The sequence below is a fragment of the Natator depressus genome, chromosome 25 (assembly GCF_965152275.1).
Source record: "Natator depressus isolate rNatDep1 chromosome 25, rNatDep2.hap1, whole genome shotgun sequence".
In the NCBI taxonomy this organism is placed as follows: domain Eukaryota; kingdom Metazoa; phylum Chordata; order Testudines; family Cheloniidae; genus Natator; species Natator depressus.
In genome coordinates this window covers 13256430-13280401 of record NC_134258.1, presented here as the reverse complement: position 1 = coordinate 13280401, position 23972 = coordinate 13256430, and the positions used below count along the sequence as shown (strand labels likewise).

At 48.2% G+C, this 23972-nt stretch overlaps 1 protein-coding gene across 2 annotated transcripts; it reads right to left on the bottom strand.

The window, feature by feature from the left end:
* Positions 1-293: 293 nt before the first annotated feature.
* On the bottom strand, positions 294-23972 carry CCDC124 (coiled-coil domain containing 124). 2 transcript variants are annotated; one of them, XM_074939204.1, is made up of 5 exons: positions 23841-23972; positions 20574-20745; positions 5406-5592; positions 4818-4932; positions 294-2954 (listed from the first exon to the last, which is right to left on the bottom strand). In XM_074939204.1, exons 2-5 carry the CDS (start codon positions 20730-20732, stop codon positions 2750-2752), a joined length of 666 nt encoding a protein of 221 aa, XP_074795305.1. In that variant the 5' UTR covers positions 20733-20745; positions 23841-23972; the 3' UTR covers positions 294-2749. The 2 variants fall into 2 exon arrangements, with proteins under 2 accessions (XP_074795305.1, XP_074795306.1); XM_074939205.1 differs by having other exon boundaries at positions 20574-20748; positions 23847-23972.

Sequence of the window (23972 nt, the reverse complement as noted above, 5' to 3'; positions counted from 1 at the left end):
AAAGGCTCATTAAACAGAGAAACTTCTCTAGGCACACTTAAGGGAGATTTCAAACCACTTCAGCTCCCCCTCCATTTTTTCCAAGGACCAGTCTCAATTGATGGAATGCAGTGGTGAAGGGCCTGGATGCCACATGATCTACAGAGGAATAAGACAAGAGAATTTCAACCATGCTTGGCCCAAAAAGAATCCAGTCAGGAAGCTGTCAGTGTTGACTCCTGTGATCTTTGAGTGGGAACAGTTTTTCTGCTTCCTTGAACAGATACATACGAAGGAAGGGAAGGGGGAAAATATGCCAGCATGATCCAAAGGCTTTATTTCTTCAATAGCTTACAGGTTGGGATTTCCATTTTTAATATTAGATTAAAACAAAAATAGAGAGCTTTTCACACTAAAAGGAGAGGGAAAGATGCTATAGTGTATTTCTCCCTGCCCTTGTACCAGCTGGATTTCTTTGAACTCTTGGGGATAGTGGAAGGGGCAGGACTGTTTCGGTCATCCTGTTTCTGAAACAAATTGGAGTAGGGTGCAAAGAGGACAAAGGTTAATGTGAAGAGTATCTGTCTAGATATGAAGCCAAAGCAATAGGTGAGCTGCAGCTAAAAGGGTTTTCAATGCAAACCTTACGGTCTCTCCAAGCTCAGATCAGAGCCTCTTCACAGCTATCACAGTGCATGAGCAGCCACTTCAAATGCAACAGCAAGCGGGCATGTGTTTGGCCACTCCTAATCAGTGCAGCAGGTGGAGAGATTACCCTCTGTGTTTAGTGCCATTAAAAGAAATCCCCACCCCTGCAGGCTAGCAGCTAAGGACTCCACAAAAAACCTCCCTACACCTTCCTACTGCAATAGAGGCCAGCCCTAAACTTGACCTGTGTAGTCAGATTTCCATCCAGGGCAGGCACAGATTCAACCAGTGAAGACATTAGGAGAGGCTGCCTATAGGCTAGTGCTTTGTGGTAGGGGGACGATGGAAGTGAGGGTCATGAGCTGGCTCATGGAGCAGCTTTACAAAGAATGTCATCCCCAGCTGAGCACGGTCTCCTCGTTCACCCAGCAAGCAGGTTAGGATTAAATGCTGGATTACAGCAGCATAGGCTTGACATGCCAGAGACATGGCACGGGTTGGGGCTGGGGCTGGAGCTGATTGCAATCATGGAGCATAAGCACAAAGGCAGGGTGATGGCCTTGGACCAACCTCGTGAGGTTTTAGTTTCAAAAGGAGGTGGTTAGAACACAGTTTGGCAGGAACAGGGGGAGGTAAGCATTGTACCTTTAATGTGAGGGCTAGAATTCCACCTCAGCACGAAGCCCTTTCAGCTGCACGCCTGGTGTTTCCAGGAGCACGGCAACTCTTGCAAGGGAATTCTCAGCCTTTTGTTTCATGGTGGATATTTTATTACCTAGCTTCAATACTGCAGAAGGGAGAGGGTTAGGACTATTAACAAAACACAATGGCACTGCTGATTGGGCCAGCGAGCAGAGTTTAAAGGGCTCCTGGTGAACGGGTGTGTCTAGGGCAACACAGAGCAGGGTGTCAAACTGGTGCTTTCACGCAGTAGGTGGGAGAAAGTCATTTTGACCCCTTGCATTAGTTGCCATGGTGCAAGATCCACATTTCCCTTTCGAGGGAAAAACGCACCCCAGGCTACAAGAGGCCCCAGTCTTCCCTGCTTGAGACTGCTCTTCATGTATAGTGTTCTCTGAAGTCCCATTCTGATCTCCTGCTGCGAAGCTCTAGGATTCCCACACATGGGCTGCGGGGAACTCTGCGTAGAGAAGTGATAGCACCTTACACTCTGCCGCATTAGGGAGGCAACTGCACTGTGCTAGGTCATCAAGGTCCTTTGCTTTTCCCTTGGAGATGGAAGGGAAGGCAGAGAACGACAAGTGGCTGCACTGGAAGAGTTTCCTCTAATACTGTTCATATCCTCAGATTCCACTCCCTGCCCCCGCTGTGTCACTGACTGACACCTAGGGAACAGCAGTGGGCAACTGCAGGCAGGATGGTGGCTTAGCAATTAGGGTTAAAACCCACTCCTAGCCCATTACCTCTTCCCAGAACAACATAGTGCTGCTTGACCTGTGGCCCAGAGCAGATGCCTTCTTCACGCTGTTCTCTTGCCACATGACACCAGCTCAGCATTGAGAGGATTCTTGTAAAGAAGGTGTTAGGGCAGCTACAAGAGAGACCGGGATAAAAAGAGAACACTTCAGTTTGAATGGGAGAGGGGCTTATATGTGGTGCTGGGCAGCTCAGGTGTCTAGACTGTCATGGATGGTGCTAGGAGTGTCCATGTGGCAGTGCCAGATTTGGTACAATGCTCTGAGCTCTCCAGGGGGGTCAGGAGTGACACTTCTAAAAGGACTACCACGGTTTTAAAAGTTAAAGATTGAGTTAATCCATCCGGGTTGCTTTGGCCCAGCTGCCTAAGGATATAAAAAACGGGTTGCTCTGGAGAGGTCTGTATGCAACGGACAGTTTCAGAATATCTGCAGCAGGCATGGCTCCAGCCAAAATCGGGGAGCCAGGCTCCCTGGGGCACCCCGAGAAGAGCTGCACACATCTGTTTGGATCAGGAAGCCTCATGTTTAATTAGGAGTCCAACAACAGGGCACAAAAGAGACGGAGAGGGGGCAGGGGGAATAAATGAGGCAAGGTTCCTGGGTGGCCTTGTTTTCTTACGTGTTTGAAGGAAGCCCTAGGGCTGAGCCCTGTCCTCAGGGGGATGGCTGGCTTCTTTCCAGTTCTATTTTTGGCTGTTGTAGGTCATGTGCCTCTGGTTCATTGGGTTGTCTGGGGACCTCATCCACTCCTTCTTGAGGAGCTGCTTGAGCTGGGAGAGGCGCATGTTGGGGTTCTCCTGCTTTAGGCGTGGCAGGTTGATCTCTTCAAACGTGGCAAAGGCAGCTTTCATCCGGCGCTCTGGGTGACGGTCCAGGTCGTCAGCAACACTGTGGGGAGAATTAAAAAGGGGGAATACTACTAGAAAAAAGAATCTTAGTCGCTTCTAGCTGGCACCAGCTCAGCCCAGGCCCTGGGGAATAACCCTAACCTGGTCGGAGGCTGGGCTAGATCATTGGCCTGTTTCAGTTCTAACCACATCATCTATGGCTGAGTTTCCTTAGCAGTGACAATGTCTGGAGGATACTTCAGTCAGAAGAGCGATGCTGGAAAGACACCCCCTGACACAGCAGCTCTGCTCCTCAGGCATCTCCAGTCTGCCCACTCAGACACAACAGCTCTAACCCCTGTGCAGAACAGTAGATAGAGTGCCAGGAAAGCAAACTGGAGTCTTTTGTGCCTTCTGCATCAAACAGGGGGGTTGGCAGAATTCAGCTGGTGGGATCTTCGCCACCCAGGAGGACATTGGAAGCAGAAAGAGGACAGCTGGCTTTTCTGATCCCAGGGGAGTTTCAAAAGGAGGCCTTAGCTCCATTTGTAAACGGAGCAAACAGAATACCTCCGAGGACAAACAAAAAGCAATGATGCTCCCCCCCTCATTCTGACTGACCATGTGTGACATTATCTGATTAAAATATGACCATACAGGTCATGGTTGCAACCACTGTTCTATATTTGCAGCAAATATTGTACAAAGGTTGTCGAGTGAGGTGGCGATGAAAAGGTTAGGATTGGCTGGTTATGATTATGCTATCTGTCTGCATGTATCATTTTGTATGGGAAGTACTGGCTCTAGACCTGGATTTCAGTTGTTGGCTCCTGGGGTACTGCTCACTACCCAGCACATCTTGGAGGGACTATTCATATGGAGTGGCCCATCGAAAGAACATTTAACGGGCCATGGGAGATGCCCCTCTACACTTAATGGAATGTCGTGCTGTGACTAAGTGACACGCATGGACATGTGACTTGCCCATGAGACTCCAAACTCCATCTTGTTGCTGTAATTTTCCACAGTAAGAACAATGGGATTCCCTCCACATGGCAAAAGCTATAAAAGGCCCTGGAAACACCTCCATTGTCTTCAATCCTGCTTCTTACCTCTGGTGGAACTTTATTCAGAGCTTCACTTTGTAGCAAAGGACCAAATGACCCATCCAAGCTGTGAATGTATTCCAGAGACTTGACTTAAGCCAGCAGTTTATTCCATCACTGCTATAAGCCTGAACCAAGAACTTTGCCATTACTGTACATAATTGATTCCTTTAACCAATTTTAACTCACCTTTTTCTCCCTTTTTTAAATAAGCAAACCTTTAGATTTTAGATACTAAAGGATTGGCATCAGTCTGATTTTTGGGTAAGATTTAAGTTATATAGTGACCTGGGTGTGTGGCTGGCCCTTTGGGATCAGAAGAACCTATTATTTGATGAGACTGGTTGTAAAGAACCACTCATATCACCACTAAAAACATTGGATTCAGAGATAAGAACTGGAATGCCTGAGGAAACTGCCTTTATGTTTTCTTGTTAGCCAGCGCAGGGAAACAGGAGTTTACTTTTGTGGCTGGTTTGGTATATCTTATAAAGGAATAGCCACCAGTTTTGGGCTGCGTTTGCCCCATTTCTCAGCAGTTGGTCCTGAATTTGGCATCCTCAGTTGTGACCCATTAAGGCCCGGTTACACCGTGCTTTTGGGCAGTTTTGCTTTTTGGGCAGGGATTAGAGGGTGTGCAGCAGGAGACTGATGGACTTGCCTTGTTCTCGCTGCATCAGAGTGGGACAGCTACATTTTTAAGTGTTAAAACACCCAAAGGTGCCTGGGCTGGCACCTTCATGGCAGGGTTGCTTCTGGGGAATCTCTAAGGAAACCGGCCCCTCCAAAGGAAGCACCATGAAGCTATGGCCAAATACCTGAGGACTGCAATAGCATCTTCAATGGTTCTGGCTTCCACGGTGCCTTCCTCCAACACTCTTCTGTTGATGTTTTCCTCCAAGGGAACATCAAGGTGGCTCTTCTGCTTCTCCACTGGAATAGGAAGGGGGAAAAAAAAAAATTCAGCTCCCAGCCAGATGAAGCCTTTAAGAGGTGCAGAACATTTGTTTGGCTGGCACTCTGGAGAAGGCCAATACCTCAAGGGTTAAACAAGTCTGGTGTAGAGAGCGACACAACAGCAAGTTTACCCAGGATCCTGGAGAGTGAAATGCAAGTTTAATCGCCTAGGATCGGAACCCCTCCTCTCTCTCTGTGCTTGGAGATACTGGACTAATTATACAGGCAGCAGCTAGGAGTCCCTAGCAGGGACACAACAAGGGTGCATCACTTGGACATGGTAACTAGGGGTTCTCTGGCCCCCAGGACATCTTGTACTTCGCCAAAGAGACAGAAGTGGCTTGCTCTCTGGGGTGCTCATGGGGCCTGAGCAGCCCACCTGCAAGGCATACTAAACCCTCGTGCTAGTAGGGGATGTTCAATGGTATAATGATGGGGAAGCTGCAAACCTTCATCTCCGTTCTCCTTCTGTTGCTGGTCTTTCCGGATTGTCTCTTCAATCTGAGCCCTGGTGATCTTGCCTGGGGTGACTGGTTTCGGTAACTTCCCTTTCAGCTTTGCGTCTTCCTCTTCCAGCAGGCGTTGCATCTCCTTCTTGCGCTCCAGCTGCTCCAGCCGGCGCTTCTCCCTCTCCTCCTGGAAGGGAGAGACAATGTGAGGTCACTTCCTGCCCCAGGCCTCTTGTCCCACAATGCCCACTTCCAGCATCAAATCAGCCACCCTAAAGCAACCTAGAATCACAGGAGACGGAGATGGAAGACACTCATTTTGATTCAATCAAGTCCACCCTCCTGCTAGGGCCAGAGAGAAAATGACTTGTATGGAGATGGGCATCTAGCTTCTTCATAATCTCAGCCCACTTGCTCTCCCTGCCCCTCACTCCAATATACACCATAGCCACCAAGCATGGACAATTGAGTCATCTGCTTACCACCTTTTCCACTCAGAGCAAGATGCTCAAGAATGGTTTTAGAGCGAAGCCAGAACATAGAGGCACTTGGTAGCTCTGCTACATGCAGGAACATGAGAGATCCTTTGTTTATATCCAGAGATCCCCTAGTTGCTAGGTCAGCATGCCACCAAGCACAGGCTGCATTTGGATTAGGAAAACCATGCTGAAGGAGATTGGCGCCGGTCTGCATTTAGGACAAGTAATAAAACATGGGAACACAAAGGTACCCAGCCTTTAGAGAGATCATTACAATAGTGCATCACCTGCAGCGCAGCGGGGGGTTTGGGAGTGTTATGGCATCTCTTTAGCACACTGCTGTTTTTATATTCACTCAGTAAATGTTTTAGTTTCAAACTCTAGTCTCCCATCAACTTCTGTTGAATCACCATCGTGAGCTGTGTGTCACTCAACAATGACCCCCGCTGGCTGCCCACCCAGTCATGAAAATAAGGGAATGTCCAATATGGGACAGCACATGGGGTCCCCACCAGTGTTTGCAGCAGAGTTCACTGAAGCCCTGCCAAACTTTATATTCTAGGCCCCTTCCCCAGGCTACCTCACAAAAAGTGGGCCAGGAATTTTGCCCGTCATCCTGAGATTTCAAGGCCCATCTCAGAATCGTAATTAGATGAGGTAATTTCACACTCCCCATGCTGTTGCCAATTCCTCCCCCCAATCTTAATCTGTAATCATGTACTGTTCATTGTGATGTCAGCGTGGTGAAATATAACCCGTCAATGGGGAGAGATGCCGACCAAGACCGTTAACAATCAGGATAAGTTTTCCACGGTTAATTTTAATAAGAGTGAAAGGGTCAAAGTTGGAAAGTTCAGAAGTCTTGACATTCAGATCAAAAACGCCGAACAGTTTCTCAGATTTCTCCTTTAAGAGAGAATCAAAAGGCTAATCTGAAGCAATTATTGTAGTCCTTAAGCAAGAAACACTGCCAATTTAACCCACGATGTCGAACCTCCATTTTGCTGGCAAAGGCACTGCTAGGAGACAATAGTGCAATCATGCACTAGGATTTTAGCAGCTTTTGAGTTTTATTTTCATATTTGAGTCAAAGCCACAGACTGTTTCACAGCAAATAGCAACATCATTCTGTCCAGGTTGATTTTGTCTGCCAGGGTCACAAAGTGACTTCAGTCCCAATAGCAGTCCAGTACTTAGGTTAGTTACGTGGCCAATTATGGGTCTCATCCATTATTCACGGGGATGGTACAGCTAACTATATCTGGCGTTATCATCATGGGTTTTGCTCTGAAAGGCAGCTGTGGAGAAGAACAACTGAAGAGGTAATGCACCCTGCCTTGTTCACCGTGTTTAAGGAGTATGGTATTATGCATGTCAGGGTATGGCCTACTTTAGAGACTGTAAATAAGGCTGGATTTTAGAGCTACTTTGGAAAAAACAATTTTCATTAAGCCATTCCTCAGCTTGGGAGCTTAAGGAGGTTCAGACCAGACAGACAGACAGCAATATAAAATGTGCCCCAGGAGCCACCATCTGATAAGGACTAAGCCTTTCAATCCAGGCGGAGAAGTAGGATACTAGCATACCTCAGAGTTAGAGCAGCTACAATCCAGGATGGAAAAAAGCCATTATGGGGATGAAGTTTATTACAATTGGCAGGCTTCAAATTCTGGCTCACTAAGTGCTTTGTTCCAATGCCTTTGGAGAGGACATTACATTGTTCTAGCACTTGGCTCAGCCAGTCCTGGCCTGTCCCAGCAGGAGTCATCTCATAACACATTAAGTAGGTTCCCTGGCTCCCACAAGAGCTGAATGAGCCCACTTGCTTTACGTTGCATCTCTCCATTCTGTTTCTTGATCTTATTTGAGCAACTGCCTTAGATGAGCGGGTTCTCCAGGCTCCATTAAAGAGGGAAGAGCATCACAGATAGAAGGGTCTTTCCAGATCATTTTCATTAATGCTTTAAGTTCAAGGTGAACAACCAAAACCAAAAGCCATTCATTGTTTTTCTACTGGCTCTGATGCAAGAACAGATTCACCCATCAGCATTTAACCCAACAGCAGATGGCAGAATGAAGCCAGCTCTCCTGGCAGCAGACCACTGCAGAGTGGACACGGCTAAGAAGGACTGTGGCAGTAGCCAGCAGGTGTGTCACAAAGGTACTATTTCTGCTGTCACTACACTTCGTTCTCTCTGGCCCGGATACTGCCCTTTCCTCTGCAAGCCCAAATCTCTTCAATTCTTGCCTGATCTCGCACAAGTCCCATTCACCAGCCAGAAGTCAAACACTCCCTCCTGTAGGGGATTTTCCCCTGAGTGTCCACTGCCCAAACCCCTGTTATCTCTGGGCAGCTAGAAGAATTCACTGCAGGGCTGCTTTATGGGTTTTTTTGTGGGTTTGTTGTGTTTTTTTTTTAAAAAAAAAAGCTTTAACAAGATTTTTAACTAAGTACTTCTGACTTCAATAGCAGATGGTTTTCCTACTAGTACCAATTGCTTACTACGAAGCTGAAGCCTGGCCATGCCACAATGAAGGATTTTAAAGCCCTCATTACAAATTCAGATTAAGCTAAGAAGAGTCAATTACACATTGCGGTTCTCTGCTATAGGAAATATGACTCGCAGTTGGATTTAAAACCCCCACATATGGTCACAGTTAAACACAAGTGGCGCTCTCCATCCTGACACAGCAGTTTGTTGGTGAACCACTGTGCATCCAAAGCCACGTTTCCAGGCCACAGCTGTGAGAACTGACAGGGTTGGTCTGCATCCAGCAGCCCTAATCCTGCTTAGCTACAGCTGCTCTTTCTTTGTAAAGCCCACAAGCAATCTGGAACTTTTTCTACTTGCAGGGGACAGTTCTGATGAGCAGGACCCATATGAAATGCATCTCTCAAACCCCTGTCATGGTGCTTGTGTGCCTCTCAACAAGGCAGCCTGGAGGCAAAGGGTGGGGGGCAAAAAGGGACAGTTTATCCCAGGCCCCCATTTGAGAGAGCCTCAAACCCTGTGGCATTGTGATCTGGCAGACAGGGTCACAGCACCACTCGCTGAGATTTGGCCCCATGGCCCCTCCACCATGACAGAGGGGCTGTGAGGCCAAATCCGAGTGGTACTGCTACCCCACGTGCCGGGCTGCAACCCCACTCACTGAAGTTTGCCCCCACAGCACTTCCTAAGCCTAGCTGAGCAAGTAACCACAGACAGAAGTCTCCCCTTGCATCTTTCCACTTCTCTGGAGTAAGGCAGCTCTGTTTAGATAGCTGACTCAAGCTGGGATTCCTGACTAGCCTGCTAGAATCTGTTTCAGCCTGTTCACAGCCTTCAATTCATTTTAAAAAGGTTAGTGCATGTGGAGAAACCACGAACTTGAGAGATTCATTCCTGTATTTGCTCTGAATAAAGAAGAGCCATGCATACTCCTCATTTTACACAGATTTGCTGAGTATGAAATAGACCCATTCCACCAGTGCTGCAATTCCATTTCATGCGTTTGCTAATAAAAGCAGAGCAACAGACATTTGTTCCTCTTAAAGCTAACTGGGCACGGTTGCAGATACAGCAATGGTATCACGGGAGACAGACTCTAGTGATGCTCCCACTTAAGAGGTGATGCAACTTCTGTTTGTTCTTGCCTAGCGCTTCATTCCACATGCACCAGCTCCAAGGCCTCTCAATATTTTCAAGCAGGGACTCAGGGGAGCATAGCCTGGTCAGACACATGCCTCCTCTAGGGAAAGGTCCAGGAACATGGATTAGGGTTGGCAAAACTGTTGCAGGAGCCACCTCGAACACTATGTCACATACCAAGAAGGGACAGGTGGGTCCATGGCAGGACAATGCAGATTGACTACTGTTGTATATAGTGGCAGCCCAAGCCCTGTGCTCTCTCTGCCACCTGCCTAAACGACCACTCAGTGGTTCCCTCTGCTCCCCATCAATATCACACTTGTAGGAACTACCATGTTAAAAGTTCCACCAGAGAAAGGAGAAATCACTGAACACACAATTACCAGAGAGCGCATAAGTAATTTAATTAGTTAGACCTATAGCAAACACAGGAGAACCAGCAGTGTATTCATGATACTGGTGTTGTGTGTCTAGAATACGGATTACTGTAAAGCAAAACTATTCTCATACCGCTTTGTCCTATCTCTGATGGGCAAGTGTGACTGAACAAGGTAACCAAAAGAAATCCCTGGCACAGGAAGCACCTTTGTGATACTACAGGCCTGGCTGTAGGTTTGAATAATTCAAGAGGCAGATAAGGAGTGGATATACAAGTGCTAATGAGCAAAGGGAGGGAACCTGTACATTTCAGGACAGAAACATTATTTGCAGTTACAGAAAATTTATCTTTTACTCCCTTTGCTAGTAGGGTAACTTGTTTTACAACACAGGTAGCTCAGCCACGTATTTCTACACTGCAACTCCACTTGTCTCACAGTACAGAAATCCAGGGAATGGTACTCTGCATTCCTATATCCCCTTTCAAAATAAGCTGCCCGCTTCTTTTTACAGGATGGGGCAACTGAGGCAGAGAAGGGAAGCAACTTGTGCTCTCTTCCCTCCAGCTCATGCTGCAAGTGGATAGACCCCAGGAACCCTGACTCCTAGTTCCTTGCTCTGACCACTAGACAATATTACTCCCTGCTCTCTAATGTTTACAATTGAGAGGCTTCCACTTGCAGAAAGTAATCAAGCCCAAATCATTAGTACTCTGTCACAAGGCATGCAAAATATACATGATCCGATTTCACTATCAGCACTTGGCTTTCCAACCTGCTCTGGGCCTTTAGTAGGGTTCAAAGCTGGGAGATCTGCAGCAACAGCAGTGACTTCAGGAGTTGAATCACAGGTGGCCGAGTAATAAGGCTTGCGGGCACATGAGGACCAGGATTTAAAAAACATTCACAGCAAGTTCCTGAGTGTACAAATGTCAATTTCCTTAATGGGCTGATGCAGTGCAGAGGTCAGTCGTTCAGGGGAAGGATCCTTTACAGAAGAGGTCTCTACAGATTGGTAACAGCTGAAATTCCATGCCAAGTATGACTTTAAATAGTTTTGGGGCAGTCTCATTTCTACTGAGGGGGCTTTTCTTACATTAGAGACAATATGTACAATTTAAATTTCTGCTTTTGACTCACAGGAGCTTGTTAGGAAAGGAATTTAAATACTTCCTCACCAGGTTGAGCCAGAAGAAACTCCTAGTTGTGTGTGTCACCGCAATGAATCAGCACGAGTGCTCTAATGAAAGGGACACTTCCATTTTTATAAGTGAAACATATAAGCAAAGCGATCAGCCAGCTGGAAGAGAAACCCCCAACAGCATCGGAGTCAACAGGGCATAGGAAAGGAAGACTTCCTTGGCTGGATATTCTGCTCACATGTCTTTCTAGCAATTGAAAATAAAGTTTCCAGCCTTGCAAAGAACTGGCCAAGCAAGACTCATTACCTTTCACAATGAATTCTCTGCTCCTAGATGGAGGGAGAAAGGTCGCAGCCGCATGGCTCTGAGCAAGTGGTCAAATGAAGCGGCTGTGCTCCCAATCAACCTCTTTGCGGGAGACTCAGAGGCACACCACAGAGATCTCTGCTGGAAGGGCAAAGTCGTTGCTTCTCACAGAGCAGAGGAACTAGGCAATGCAAAGTCTGATATGGTCAGAAGGAGCAGGGTGTATAAGCAAGCTGGAATAATACTGAGCACATGTATGGACCTTTGAGGTTCTCCACATCTGTCAGATTGATCAGCCCTCAAAACCCCCAACGTAGATCCTTTTTACAGATTGGGGGAGGGGAAGGAACAGAAGTAAAGGTCCCAGGACTTGACTGAAGTCACAGCAAGTCAGTGGCAAAGCTGGAATTAGCACTTAGGCCTGAGCCCAGATCTCCTCTAGCGCTCTTGCCACCAGACCTCACTCTCCCACCTCCATGTCTCACTCACCCCCAAGCTCAGAGCCATTTCTGTAGCTGCAGTGAGCATCCATCTCAGGAACTGGACGTGGGGCCTAGTTACCCCAGCTGTTTAACATTCCATTGCCTCCTTTAGCTAAGGCATGGTGCTGCACAGAGTAATACTGGACTGAGGGAGGGAGGGAAGATACCTGTCTGTGAGAACACTACATTATGAGGATATTAGTGTACAGAGGTGCCAACCTGTACCCCAAGATTCAGACTAATATGACCAAGAGCGTCACAGGATTCAGATGCCAGCAGAGTTTTGGGAGACAGCTGTACCCTTCTAACACATGACAGACATCTTTCCAGTGATGGATACAATTAAATGCACAGACCTTTAATTTGCTGGCCATCTCTCTAAAGCCTACTCTCTCTAAAAGGAGGTGGCCACGGATTCCCTCCATTCCAACTGGGGTGCAGAAGCTAAGAGGAGAGACCTCCTGACGCCTGACATTTGAAGAAGCCTGCGAAGCACAGTGAGAAGTGGAGGGAAACAGCATGGTACTTCCACTTACAGACACGCTCTGTGGAGGGAAGAGCATAAAAGGGATTCCAGGCAGCTGGCTGCATAGGTCACCCATGGCAGGGAATGGCTTTCCTGGCACTTCAAAGCTGCCTTTAGCTGAACGGCAGCATGAAGCAGCCAGTAAGTGGAAGACCAGTCAAAACACTATTTGAATCCCTTTAAAGGGCCCTTCCCCTTGCCGAGAGGACAGCTATCACTCCCGGAGGAATTCTGCACCAAAAAATTTAAAGTTCTGCACACAATATTTTAAAAGTCTGCAAAGTTCTGCCTATTTTATTTCTAAAAAACAAAACACAATTACACCAGTTTCAATTACTTTGGTAATTTATTATTGCAAAAAAACCTGTCAGCAAGTATGTCTGTAACAATACAGACAACAAAAGAGATTCCCCCAGGAGCAGAGTGTTAAAGAAACCCCTACAACAACCCAGTTCCTGTTTCTCGGCTATGCTTTAGTTGGGCACCTCAGTCTGGGTGCATCACACATGCCAGCTGGGCATATCTTGGGGGAAATTTGCCCCGCTAATCAATTCAATTTTTTTGCCCTGCCCCCATAGGGTTACCATATGTCAAGTTTGCAAATAGAGAATGCTGCTGGAGGGATGAAGACGGGTGTGTGCGCACTGGCACAAAGTATTTTGGGGGTGCTGGAGGCCCCCCCCCCAGCCCAGATACATGCACCCTCTTCCCCCAGAGCCCAGCTGCAGGCTCCACCCCACCCAGTTTCATTACTGTCCTGCTGGAAGATGCAAGGTGAGGAAGGGTGTGGCCGCACTCTAAGAACTGGCGTGGCTGGGTCTCCCAGGCCCATTCCCATCCCCAGGTGGATGCAGTCATCACATGCAGAGCCATAGGGCCTCCATCCCCCCAGGCTAGATGCTCTGATAACTGCGGGGCTGCGGCCTTCTTTCAGGGCATGCTAGGCCTCCCGCGCAGGCGCACTGCAAGCTGGGGAGCGAGGCTCCACTGGCCTGCAGCAGCGGCCAGCAGCTCTGCAGCGCCAATTCTGCAGGAAAAAAAAAGAAATTCTGTGCAGAACATACATTCTGCATTGCGCAGTGGTGCAGAATTCCCCCGGGGTAAGCTATGGGAGGTAGCTCACTTTATGCAGGAGGCAGCTCTCCAACAACCCGTGCAGGAGCATTAGGGGCAGCATGGCCAGTCTCTGAAGGGCACTCCCACCCAGCAGAGAGGACACCCCCGTGAGGGTACTGATCTCAGACTGGCTTGCAGCCAAGATCTTTTCCCCCATTAGAACAGTGCCTGGTTCTCCCAAGACAGCACAGGACCATAGCGGAGTTTCCTACATACAGGCAGCTTTAATAATTTTTGCAATCTGAGGCTGGGGCAGCCCACCATTTGGCTGAACACACAGGAGATTTAAAAGCTCTCCTGGATGTCAGAGTAGCATCTTCCTCCAACGTGGGATGGAGAAGCTTTCTTGCTACCATTTCCTCCCCCACTCTCAACAGTGGTGCAGCATGGCCACGTGCTATCCTCCACCTCAGAAGCAGCCGCATCTTTGCGGTGCTGGATGTACAACGTTGCAAGTGTTATTCTTGCATTAGTTTTCCCTTTTGCCATGTCTCTACACCCCAAGCACAATTCTATTTGAAGGACATCATCTCTCAAGAGATGTATTCAAAAAAACCTCTTAATCCGGACAGCATTTTGAATATTAGCTTTGTGCTTTCAGCAAATGCAACATGTGTCACAGGAACCCTAGACAGTTAGTCAATTTGACAACTCTTCCCCCAATACCTGGTAGATCTGTGTGGTAAGCTGTCATCCTTCAGAGCTCCCTACAGACTCACCTCACTTGTTGCTTCAGCATTCAAGGGTACTCCACAACCAGACTGCACTTTAGTTAATTGCAAGAGGAAAAACACACACACGACACTTTTGCAGGGTGGGGCTAAGGTAATGCACTGAGGCAACCGGCTGGTTTTGTATATGAGGAGGGGTATGCTGGAGACAGGGGAGAGTGAGGAGTGGGAAGAAAGAAGCGTAAAACGGACGTGTTTTATCTGGTTTGTCTACATTTGAACCCCGGCTTGGCACAATGGGCCTTTCAATTTCTGGCCTTCTGATCGGGAATAGCAGGATCCGGAGCCAGGTCAAGATTGGAAGGCACTGGACAGAGCGGTGTTCAGCAGGGTAAGGGCACTAGCACAATCTATATTATGACGGTGGCACGTACAGGCTCCCTTGCACTGGCCACAGTGAGACAAATCGCACCCCAAGGGCTTAAATCTGAAATGGACAAGACAAAAGACAGGAAGGGATACAGAGACAGGACTTGCCCAAGGTCATATAGCAGGGCAGCAGCAGAGTGGAACAGAAACCAGGTCCAAGTCCCAGTTCAGTGCCCTACCCACTGGGCCCTGCTGCCTGGGTCTAGTTTGTATGATTTGCCTCTCAGGCAGGAGCACAAAACCCAGAGTCCCCTATGGCAACTGACAAGAAGTGGTCTGTTGCTAGAAATACTGGAGAATAGAAATCTATGCCTGATGTTAGCTCAGACACGCCGTTACGCAGCAAAGCCAAGATATAGATCTACTGTTCTCCATTAGCAGAGATCATCTCAAAATGCTGTAGGTTTAAAGACACAGCAAGAGCAAATGCCACAAGTGAGTCATCCAATGACAGGCGCAACCCTATCAGCCAAGCCTTGATGTTGCCTTTTGGACATTAAACTTCCTAATGACCAGATATTCAAGATGCCACCATACGGGCTGTGTCTACAGTGCTTAAACGAGCCCACCAAATTGTTTTGTGCAGAAAGTCACTGAACCCTGAAATGACTCAGGGAGGCAGCAGCTTGAGGAAAATAGCACGCTACATCCTAATTCACAACACAAGGGCTTTGGTGGTCAGCATCTGCCGGGGGCAAGAGGGAGAAGGGGCGTTTTAATACAACACAACCAACACACCCTGCAGCATTCTATCCCCACGGCTTTCATTCAGTCTGAGGAAGTTTGTTATTTTGCAGGAAATCAGGAGATAATCGGTCTCTGTGCCAGCCCCATGCAGTAATACATTACTGCCATCACCTGGACGGATTCGGGGAGAGTCGTTTTGGTCCTGAATGAACAAGGGTATTGTTGTTCAAACAGCTAAGGGTATGACTACGCTGCAATAACATACCCATGGCTGGCCTGAGTCAGCTGACTGGAGCTAAAAACTTTGCAGTGTAGACATTGTGAGCCTGAGCCCGGAGACCCCGGGCGGGGGGAGGGTCCCAGAGCCCAAGCCCTAATGTCTACACTGCAATTTTATAGCCCCACAGCCCGAGTGAGCTGCCCCAGGCCAGCCGTGGGTGTTTTACTGCAATGTAGACTTACTGTTATAGATGTGCTGCTCTCAGTTACAGCATGTGTAGGAGGACCAAGTCCCTCTTGCACCGAGTAAGGCTATTCCCCTGCTGGATACCATCCTTTGGCAGATCCTGTCCAAATACGTTTCATGGATTCTTTAGTCATGTTTGGGTGCCTGCCTTCCTAAAATCAGAGTCCATATAAATCCTGTTTTACCCCCACCTCACTTACCTCCTGGCATATCATGGGGTGCATGCATCTGACACACTTCCTTTTGGTTATTCACTTGCCAAGGAGGCTCAGGTGAAAGGCACTGCCTTTTAGCCCATCTGGGGGAAGACTGGGTGACAGGCACAATGTGAGCAAAGGATTCGATCAGGGGCCTACAGCAAGCTGGTGGCTCAGCAGAATTAAAATCCAAGAACTGCCATCCGCTATCTAGACCACACAGACTATGTCTACTCTGACTCTGGGCCTGAGGAATGACAAGCCAAGCAAAGGAAACAGATGGAAATAGTAGTACGTAGGAGAACCATCACAGATATTAAACAAAAATGCAGACCCATTAGAGGTATTAAAAATGCATCTAGAGGCCAGGATTCAGAGGGGATCTGAAATGGGCTATTGAGGATTTTGCCAATTCTTCCCAGACAATTCAGTCATTAACTGCTGATGGCTATTCAGGGACACATACAAAGATCTTAAAAGTTTTGCCAGCACAACTATGTCATCAGGGGCATGATTCCTCCCCCTCACCTCCCTGACCAATAAAGCCATGCCAGAAAAAGCCTCAGTGTACACAGTTATATTGGCAAAAAAAGGCTTTTTGCTCAGCTAGCTTACCCTGTTTGGAGAACTGGATAAGCTTCACCGGCAACAGAACTCTCGCCTTTATGTGCTGTATCACCAGGAGGGAGATGGACTGTTTAGTTCAATGAATACATCGGGGTGGCCAAACTTACGGACCCTCTGAGCCGCATACTATAATCTTCATCGCCTCAAGAGCCAGGTGCACCCGCTGGGGCTCACCTGCCAGGGCTTGGCAGCTGGGTGGTGGGGCTTGAGGCTTCTGCCCCATGGGAGGTGCCCTGCAGGGCTGAAGCCCTGAGCCCTGCCATGGGCCAGAAGTCCTGAGCGCCCCTCCCCACCAGTTTATTAGGTGGAAAAGGAGGGGCCCCCCTCCGGGAGCCGCACTTTAACTGTTCAAGAGCCGCATGTGGCTCGTGAGCTGCTGTTTGGCCAACCCTGGAATAGATCTATACCAGCAAAGCTTTTCTGGAGTATACCAGGCCAAAGAGAGAGATGGTCTCAGTTCAGCTCCTAGTGCACCACAATGAGAGAGAGGAAGGAGGGCCTGTGATGAAGGCACTGGACAGGGACTCCAGAAATGTAGGTTCTGTTCCCAGCTGCACCACAGATTTCATGTGACATTTCCAGAGTCCCCAAGAGCAAGGCAGCGAGAGGTGGGCAAAGTATCCGTCAAAGGCCATTGAGTAAAATGCAAAGACATGACATTTTAGTGGAGCATGCCCAGGCCCTGAAATCGAGGGGTCTGTTTTATGTGCAGTGACTGCACACTACAACCCCGGTGCACAGAGAATACTGCCCCATGTCCCCATTTGCGACGGATATTCTTAAAGCTGCAGCTGAGTGCTGTAGTTGTGGAAAGTGCACTGTCTACTCTCCCTAAGGAGAGACAGACAGTCGACACCTCCACAAGTTTCAGATACTCATGGAGTCAGGCGTTCATTTAGATTTTCACAACTGATTAGCAGCTTCCTAAGACTAAGGCCTAGGTGGCATCTTCCGGCTATGCTCGCACATATTAAGATGTGACGCAGATCGAGATTAAATTAAGCTCAGCAAAGAGACCGTTTCGAAGGGTGAAGGAAAGGAGACAAAAGAGGAAAGGGGAAAGATGCCAAGAGATTCCAATATTACATTTGTCTAATGCTCTCAGCTCGGCTGAGGAAGATGGCATCTCGTAGCCACGTCCCCAGTCAAAGTGCATTAGCAGCATTAAGACTTCAGAGGGAAGCTGAACCAAGTGGCTCGCTAAGCTATGATTACTTCAGTAACAATTTTCTGTCTGCAGAGGAAGAAAAAGCAAACTACACATGCCAAGCGCAGGCAACACCCAAGTTTGATAAGGTCAAACAATTCCTTGCTAACATTTTCTTTACAGAAAAAAAGAAAAAAAAGGAAAAAGTGTTTATAGACATGCTCCTCAAGCCTCTTGCTCCATGAAGCACATGGGGCTTATTTCTCATTCTGATGCCCGATGGGCAGCATGCCATGGAAGACAGCAGGGAAGAGACCAGAGATGAATCAATGGGCATTAAAGACCAAAAGCTGGTATCTTCAGATCAGACACACTAGAAATGGAAATTCGCTCTTGGGTATTTCTACAGCATCCAGTCACTGGTTCTGGGATCCCTGACCTGATCAGACAAGGACTCTCTGTTGCCACCCACAAGGACTCTCTGCTGTGCATGTTCTAACCCAGCACAGATCTGCTCCAGTCCTCACTCTCGTGATCACAACGGCCCAAGCTGCACGGTGGGTTGAATAGGAAGCTGGCTGTGGTGGTCCACCACAGCCCGTCATCAGGTCGCAAGAGGAAGCCTAGAACACCAACCACAAAAGCGTGAAGATCCAGTTTATACGGTCAGCTCTTTGGACTGGAAACTCTGTTCCAGTGGGTGTGGGCAGTGCCTGGCATGACGTGAACTCTGATACACAGCAGCAACATGCGTACCAGGAACTGGGTTCCTCTCATTTAGCCCGTCTCCTTCAGCAACATGGGACTGTTCCCTCCAATTGGCTTTCCCAGTACCCTGCTTGAGTCAAGATGGCAGAAACAGAGGCCCCAGTTCAATCACCTTGCAATTCAGTAACTTCGAATCACCACCACAGCAATCAGCTTATGCTGCACATTGGATTTAACTTCAATAGAGCCACTGGCTCCAGTGCAGCGATATTGGCGCAGTGACCTTATGCTTTATTGCCGACGCACTGCAATGCTCCCCAACACCTGGTTACGGCGTGATCTCAGGGTAAAGAGAACTGCTCGGCTCTACGCCATTAGGCAGCAATGGCTGGCCATGAGAGGGTTTGGCACCACATGCAGGCATGCTACTGAAGCACCAAGGGTGCCAGACCGCCACCTGCCATGCCGCAAGACACCAGGCCTTTCACCATCAGACGTGATGACCCAGCATAAACATCCCTTTGAGCGCTAACTCCGAAAGATGCAGCTGAGCTACCCCACTGGGACGGCACACCTAGAAATCCGTCTGCGCTGGCATACCAGCCAAGAGGGACATTTTCTAATACTGCTATTTTGGGGGGATGGAGGTAGTGAAGAGGGGATTTTTAACTAGGTCAGAAAAAGCATCAGGATGCAAGGACGACAAGTTTTTCAATCAGTGAGTTAAGAGCCACAGAAGAGACTTAACCCATTTGTGTAGTGATTTTCTCTTAACTCGGATTCCTAGGGGACTTGTTTAACAGCCATTTTAGCTGAAAGCAAAATTAAAATAGCCAAACCCCAAATCCTTTTATATTTAAAATAAAAAGACAGATGCTTTTGAAAAAATGTATCCGGGGTTCCTAAATGAAAAAGAGGACTCTGGTTTTTTGCAATAGTGGTGAAGCTGTAACAAGTACTTCGCAATGGAGAGGCCAAAATACATTATTCTAAAGGAACATAAAGGCCTTTAATGTTTTTTGTTTACGTAAATTAATGGGCAAACTGTAGCAGAGGTCAGACCAGCCCCATATATTCAGCCACACCCACTTAGCTTCCATTGATGGAGTTTACAGTGAGAGCAGACCTACACACACCAGGCATTTCACTTTCAGGACTCCAGCAGAACTCCTTGGGCTAGGAAAGGATATCAGCAGGGTAAACAAATCCTGTTTTAGAAAAGCAAGGTCTACTAGCAGTTAATGTTGGCAATTAAGTTTCTAGGAAACCCATGGAAGTAGTAAGAAGTGCACTTGCTTGTGTATTGCTTGCATGGGGACTGTGAGAACTTCCTAGCTTTCAAGTGACATGGTAGGTCAAAAAAATGTTACTGGAACGGGAGGGAAATTTACCTGTCCTACAACATACAACACCATAACACAACCTTCAAGTCTGAACGGTCCAGAAGTTAACACTGAACTGTTCCACCTATTGAACAGCTACATGATTTACATACAGAGCACAGGAAGTGGATTAGAATCTAATTGGGAAAACTCATCCCCAGAAAACCAGTGTTACAAGAGGCAAGACAAAAAAGTCATGTTATCATAAGAGCGGCCAGACTGAGTCAGACCAAGGGTCCATCCAGCCCAGTGTCCTGCCTTCTGACAGTGGCCAGTGCCAGATGCCCCAGAGGGGATGAACAGACCAGGGAATCATCCAGTGATCCATCCCCAGCTTCTGGCAGACAGAGGCGATCCTTTGTGGATTGTATATTTCTTTGATTTGCAGGAGATGCACAAAAGATTAGGGTCCATGTCATCCAGGCTTCTGTAGGATTGTTCCCTATAACAGGTTCTTCTGCACTTTACCCAATTCAGTTTAAATAATTCCAATGGGGCTCTCACCATTGCCCTTAGCAAGGCAGCTCTATAATCTAATACAGCTCTGAGTTGTGCATGAACACTTATGCTCCTCACTACATTCTGCTTCTGTTCATTCCTAGGGTAGCAATGAGCTCTATCTCCCGTCCCTGAAAAAGGACGGGACAGTGCTTCTAGCACCAATGGTAGCCTTGGAACAGAAGAACAGGAGCAGCCCCTGCAAGGTAAGTTGAGGTTCCCAGGTGTGAATGCAAGGACTTGCCACAAGGTTCCCTTACACACACATTCCCCTCCCACCTCACCCATCCATTTACCTTCCTTTGTTCCTTCCTCATGACGTGTTTGTCCTCATCCTTCCAAAAGGCATCTTCCAGCTCCTGCTGCCGCTTGGCATCGGCTGCTGCCTTGGCCTCAGCTTTCCTTGCGCGGGCAGCAGCCGACTTGGTGTTCTCGCCCTGGAACTTCTTGGGCATCCCTCAGGGTGCTCTGTGGAGGGAAGGGAGAAAAAAAGCCATTGCCAAAGTGCTTCCCTGGGCCATGGGTTCAGGTGACAACCCCTGACAGACAGGGTCAGCTCCGATCCCAAATCCCAGAGAGGAAGTTGCTTTTTCCAACTGGCTATGTCTATGCTACAGAGCCTAGGCTGGTAGAGCCCCCTAGTAGAGATGCAGCCTGCATTGACTGATGGAGTTTTTCTGTCAGCATAGGAACACCAGCTTAGCTATGTCGGCAGCAGCCTATTGACATAGCTGCATCCACACTGGGGGGTTTATCAATATAGCTGTGTCGGTCAGGGGTGTGGGATTTTTCACACCCCGGGACAACGTAGCTACAGGGACATAACTTCTAAGTGTAGACCAAGCCTGAGCCAAACGGCTTTGAAATCAGAGAGGCCAGACTGGGGCTGACAGCAGAACTGAGAGCCAAGAACTCAACTGCTAACCCCAGTTCTCCCTCTGTTCCTCCCCCACCATCTGTAAAAGGGGGACAAAGACCCATACTAACTTGCTCGCAGGGATGCAGGCAGGGTTAGTGAAGATTTGTAAAGTGTTTAGAAAATGAAAAGTGCAATATACATGTCAAACATTAGTGTGGCTTGACCTGTGGAGCAACCTCCGCATAGAATATTTAGTTTCCATCACAATTTAGATTTAGGACCAACAGGTTGGCCTTATTCCTGTCCGCTAAGCCACCAAACGTACATAAAAAAAGCCAGTCTGCTATGACTGCAGAATGAAATTCTAGGTTTCCTTTGAGACTTTGACCCTTACAGAGAAAATTCAATTATCCAACAAAGCCAAAGGTCTGGAAAAACAGATTTTTCTTCACGTAAGCTGTTGTTACTCCACTAGAGGTCCTGTTTGTGCATTCTGAAGAAAACCAGTATTTCCTCTCTTAGAGCAGACTACAGCCTCCAAAATACAGCAAAAGGCTTGAGTCTAGCCCTTCACTCAGATACGACTGACAGACAGCGTGCATCCACGCCTGCGTATGCGCACGTAGCCGCTGGTGACTATTAAGCATCTGTGGTGAGGATTCTCCCTATTAGTCACTCGCAGAGGAAAAGGCATGACAGCTTTCCTGTCCTACAAGAATTCATAAGTAGAAGCAAAACAAGAGACCTTCTGATTCAATAATAGCACAGCTAGTGTACATAGTCTGCATTTTAACACAAGCCTCTTTACCATTTTGGGATGTAGAGCAGACAGAAGGAGCAATTGCTTTGTCCTACACATTCTCCCTCCTATCCCACTGTATTGGGGTTTTTCCTCATAGCCTTTAAAGAACTTGGGTCTGCCACTGGCAATATTTATTATAGCTTCATGCCTTCCACGTCATAAATAAAAATTAACCTTGAAGCTTCTATTAATTGCCTCAAGTGATTTTAACAGGATTCCACAAAATGAGGTTATGGGGCAAAGGAAAGTTATGAAAGCCCACAAGACAAGTGTCTAGGTTAGCTTTCCAGTCCTGGACTCCTGTTCATCTATCAGGTCATCTCAAACATATTCACTTATCACAGATAATCTAGGCTTGTACACAAGTTAAAATAGGAATACAAGGCATATTAAGAAAATCCCAAGAAAGCAACCATTTCTGTATAACCCTGTTTTCCTCTTCCCCACCAACTTAACTTCTGGTCACTATCATATCTAATTTAAAAATGAAACTCCTAAGCCAGGGTCCCTGACCTAATGTTAGAACAAGCATCTCACATACGCCTCATCTTCACTAGAATAAAAGATGTTTTTAAAGTAATGTTAGATAACACGTTAAAACTCTAGAGAAGACAAGTTGTATTTTAACATCTGTTAGCTGGTAGAGGGCGAACTCTAGGGGGAACGCTTTAACTCAAAGTTTAACATGTTAAGGCACACTACCATGACTACACCAGGTCAGAAGCAAGTTGCTCTACATATTTAACATCACAACTTAAAATCTCAGTCTAGGCAAGACAACGGTATTGTGTCAGTTACAGGGTCTGTTGTTGATGCAAAGATATATAAATTCTGGTGGGGCTTGTAAGGTAAAGATTCAGCAGACAGAATGACTTATGTGCTGCAAACCGTTCCTTAGACAAACAGGATACAACCATACAGAAAGGTGTGAAGTCAGTTACCTGGTCCTCATTTATGCAGCACTTCCCATTTTCCAAAGCACTGTGCAAACATTTAACTGGCATAAAGTAAACACGCACGGGAAGTGGAACTAAAACCAGGGTTTGCAGAGATATTATGTGAGTCTTCTCGGAAAGCAGAAGCAAACACTCTCTAAAGATTTAATAAGCCCATGTTGGTCCTTCCTGAACTGAAGATGACCCCTCCTGAGCAAGGAGGGCTGAGACTATGCACCACCCCCAGGGCAGGCCTGACAGACACAGCATCCCTGGAGTCATTTTGGCGGGGAGGTGGAGACCTCTAATGAGTCACATGGCTCTTGATGAGGGGTCAACTCCCACTCCCCCCTCTCAAAGCACAGACTGCTTTGAAAGAATGGTTACAAGGAACCCAACCCAGGCCTGGCCCACGCTGGAGTAAGCCTAGCCCCCCACCCCACCCCACCCCTTGTGCCCCACGTCAGATACCCCAGCTCCAATACACTGAACCTCCAAACCCAGCCAGCCGTCCATCCCACCCCCCCCAAACACCCTGACCCGCAGCTCCTTCAAACCTCCCTCCCACCCCCACGAATGGGCCTCGCCCCCCCCTTCAAACCTCCCACCCACCCCCCCGAATGGGCCTCGCCCCCCCCTTCAAACCTCCCTCCCACTTCCACCCTAGAGTGGGAGCCCCGCCCCCCCAAACCTCCCGCCCCCAGAATGGGCCCCGCCCCCCCCCCAAGTCCCCCACCTTCAAACCTCCCTCCCACCTCCACCCTAGAGTGGGGGCCCCGCCCCCCCCAAACCTCCCGCCCCCCTCCACCCCCAGAATGGGCCCCGCCCCCTGCCCCCCTTCAAACCTCCCTCCCACAGAATGGGCCCCCCCCGGTCCAAGCCCAGGGCGGATAACCCCCCTGGGTCCACAAGCCCCCCCGGGGCCAGGGAGCCCGGGGGAAGCGGCTCCCCCCCTCCCTGCTCTGACCTGCTGCCGCCTCCGGCTCCGGCTATCGCTCGCTTCGCCCGTCACGGGGCGCCTTATCCCCGCCTGAGGGGAGGGGCAGCGGCCGGGCCCCTGCCGCCGCGAAGGGTGGGGTTGGGGGAAGGGAGCACGGAC

Excerpts from the sequence above, each read along its gene's own strand:
- CCDC124 (XM_074939204.1), bottom strand. The coding sequence starts at position 20,732 with ATGCCCAAGAAGTTCCAGGGCGAGAACACCAAGTCGGCTGCTGCCCGC. Across the intron at positions 5,593-20,573 it reads TGAGGAAGGAACAAAGGAAG|GAGGAGAGGGAGAAGCGCCG; the intron begins GTAAATGGATGG and ends TCTCCCTTCCAG. Across the intron at positions 2,955-4,817 it reads GATGCTATTGCAGTCCTCAG|TGTTGCTGACGACCTGGACC; the intron begins GTATTTGGCCAT and ends TTCTCCCCACAG.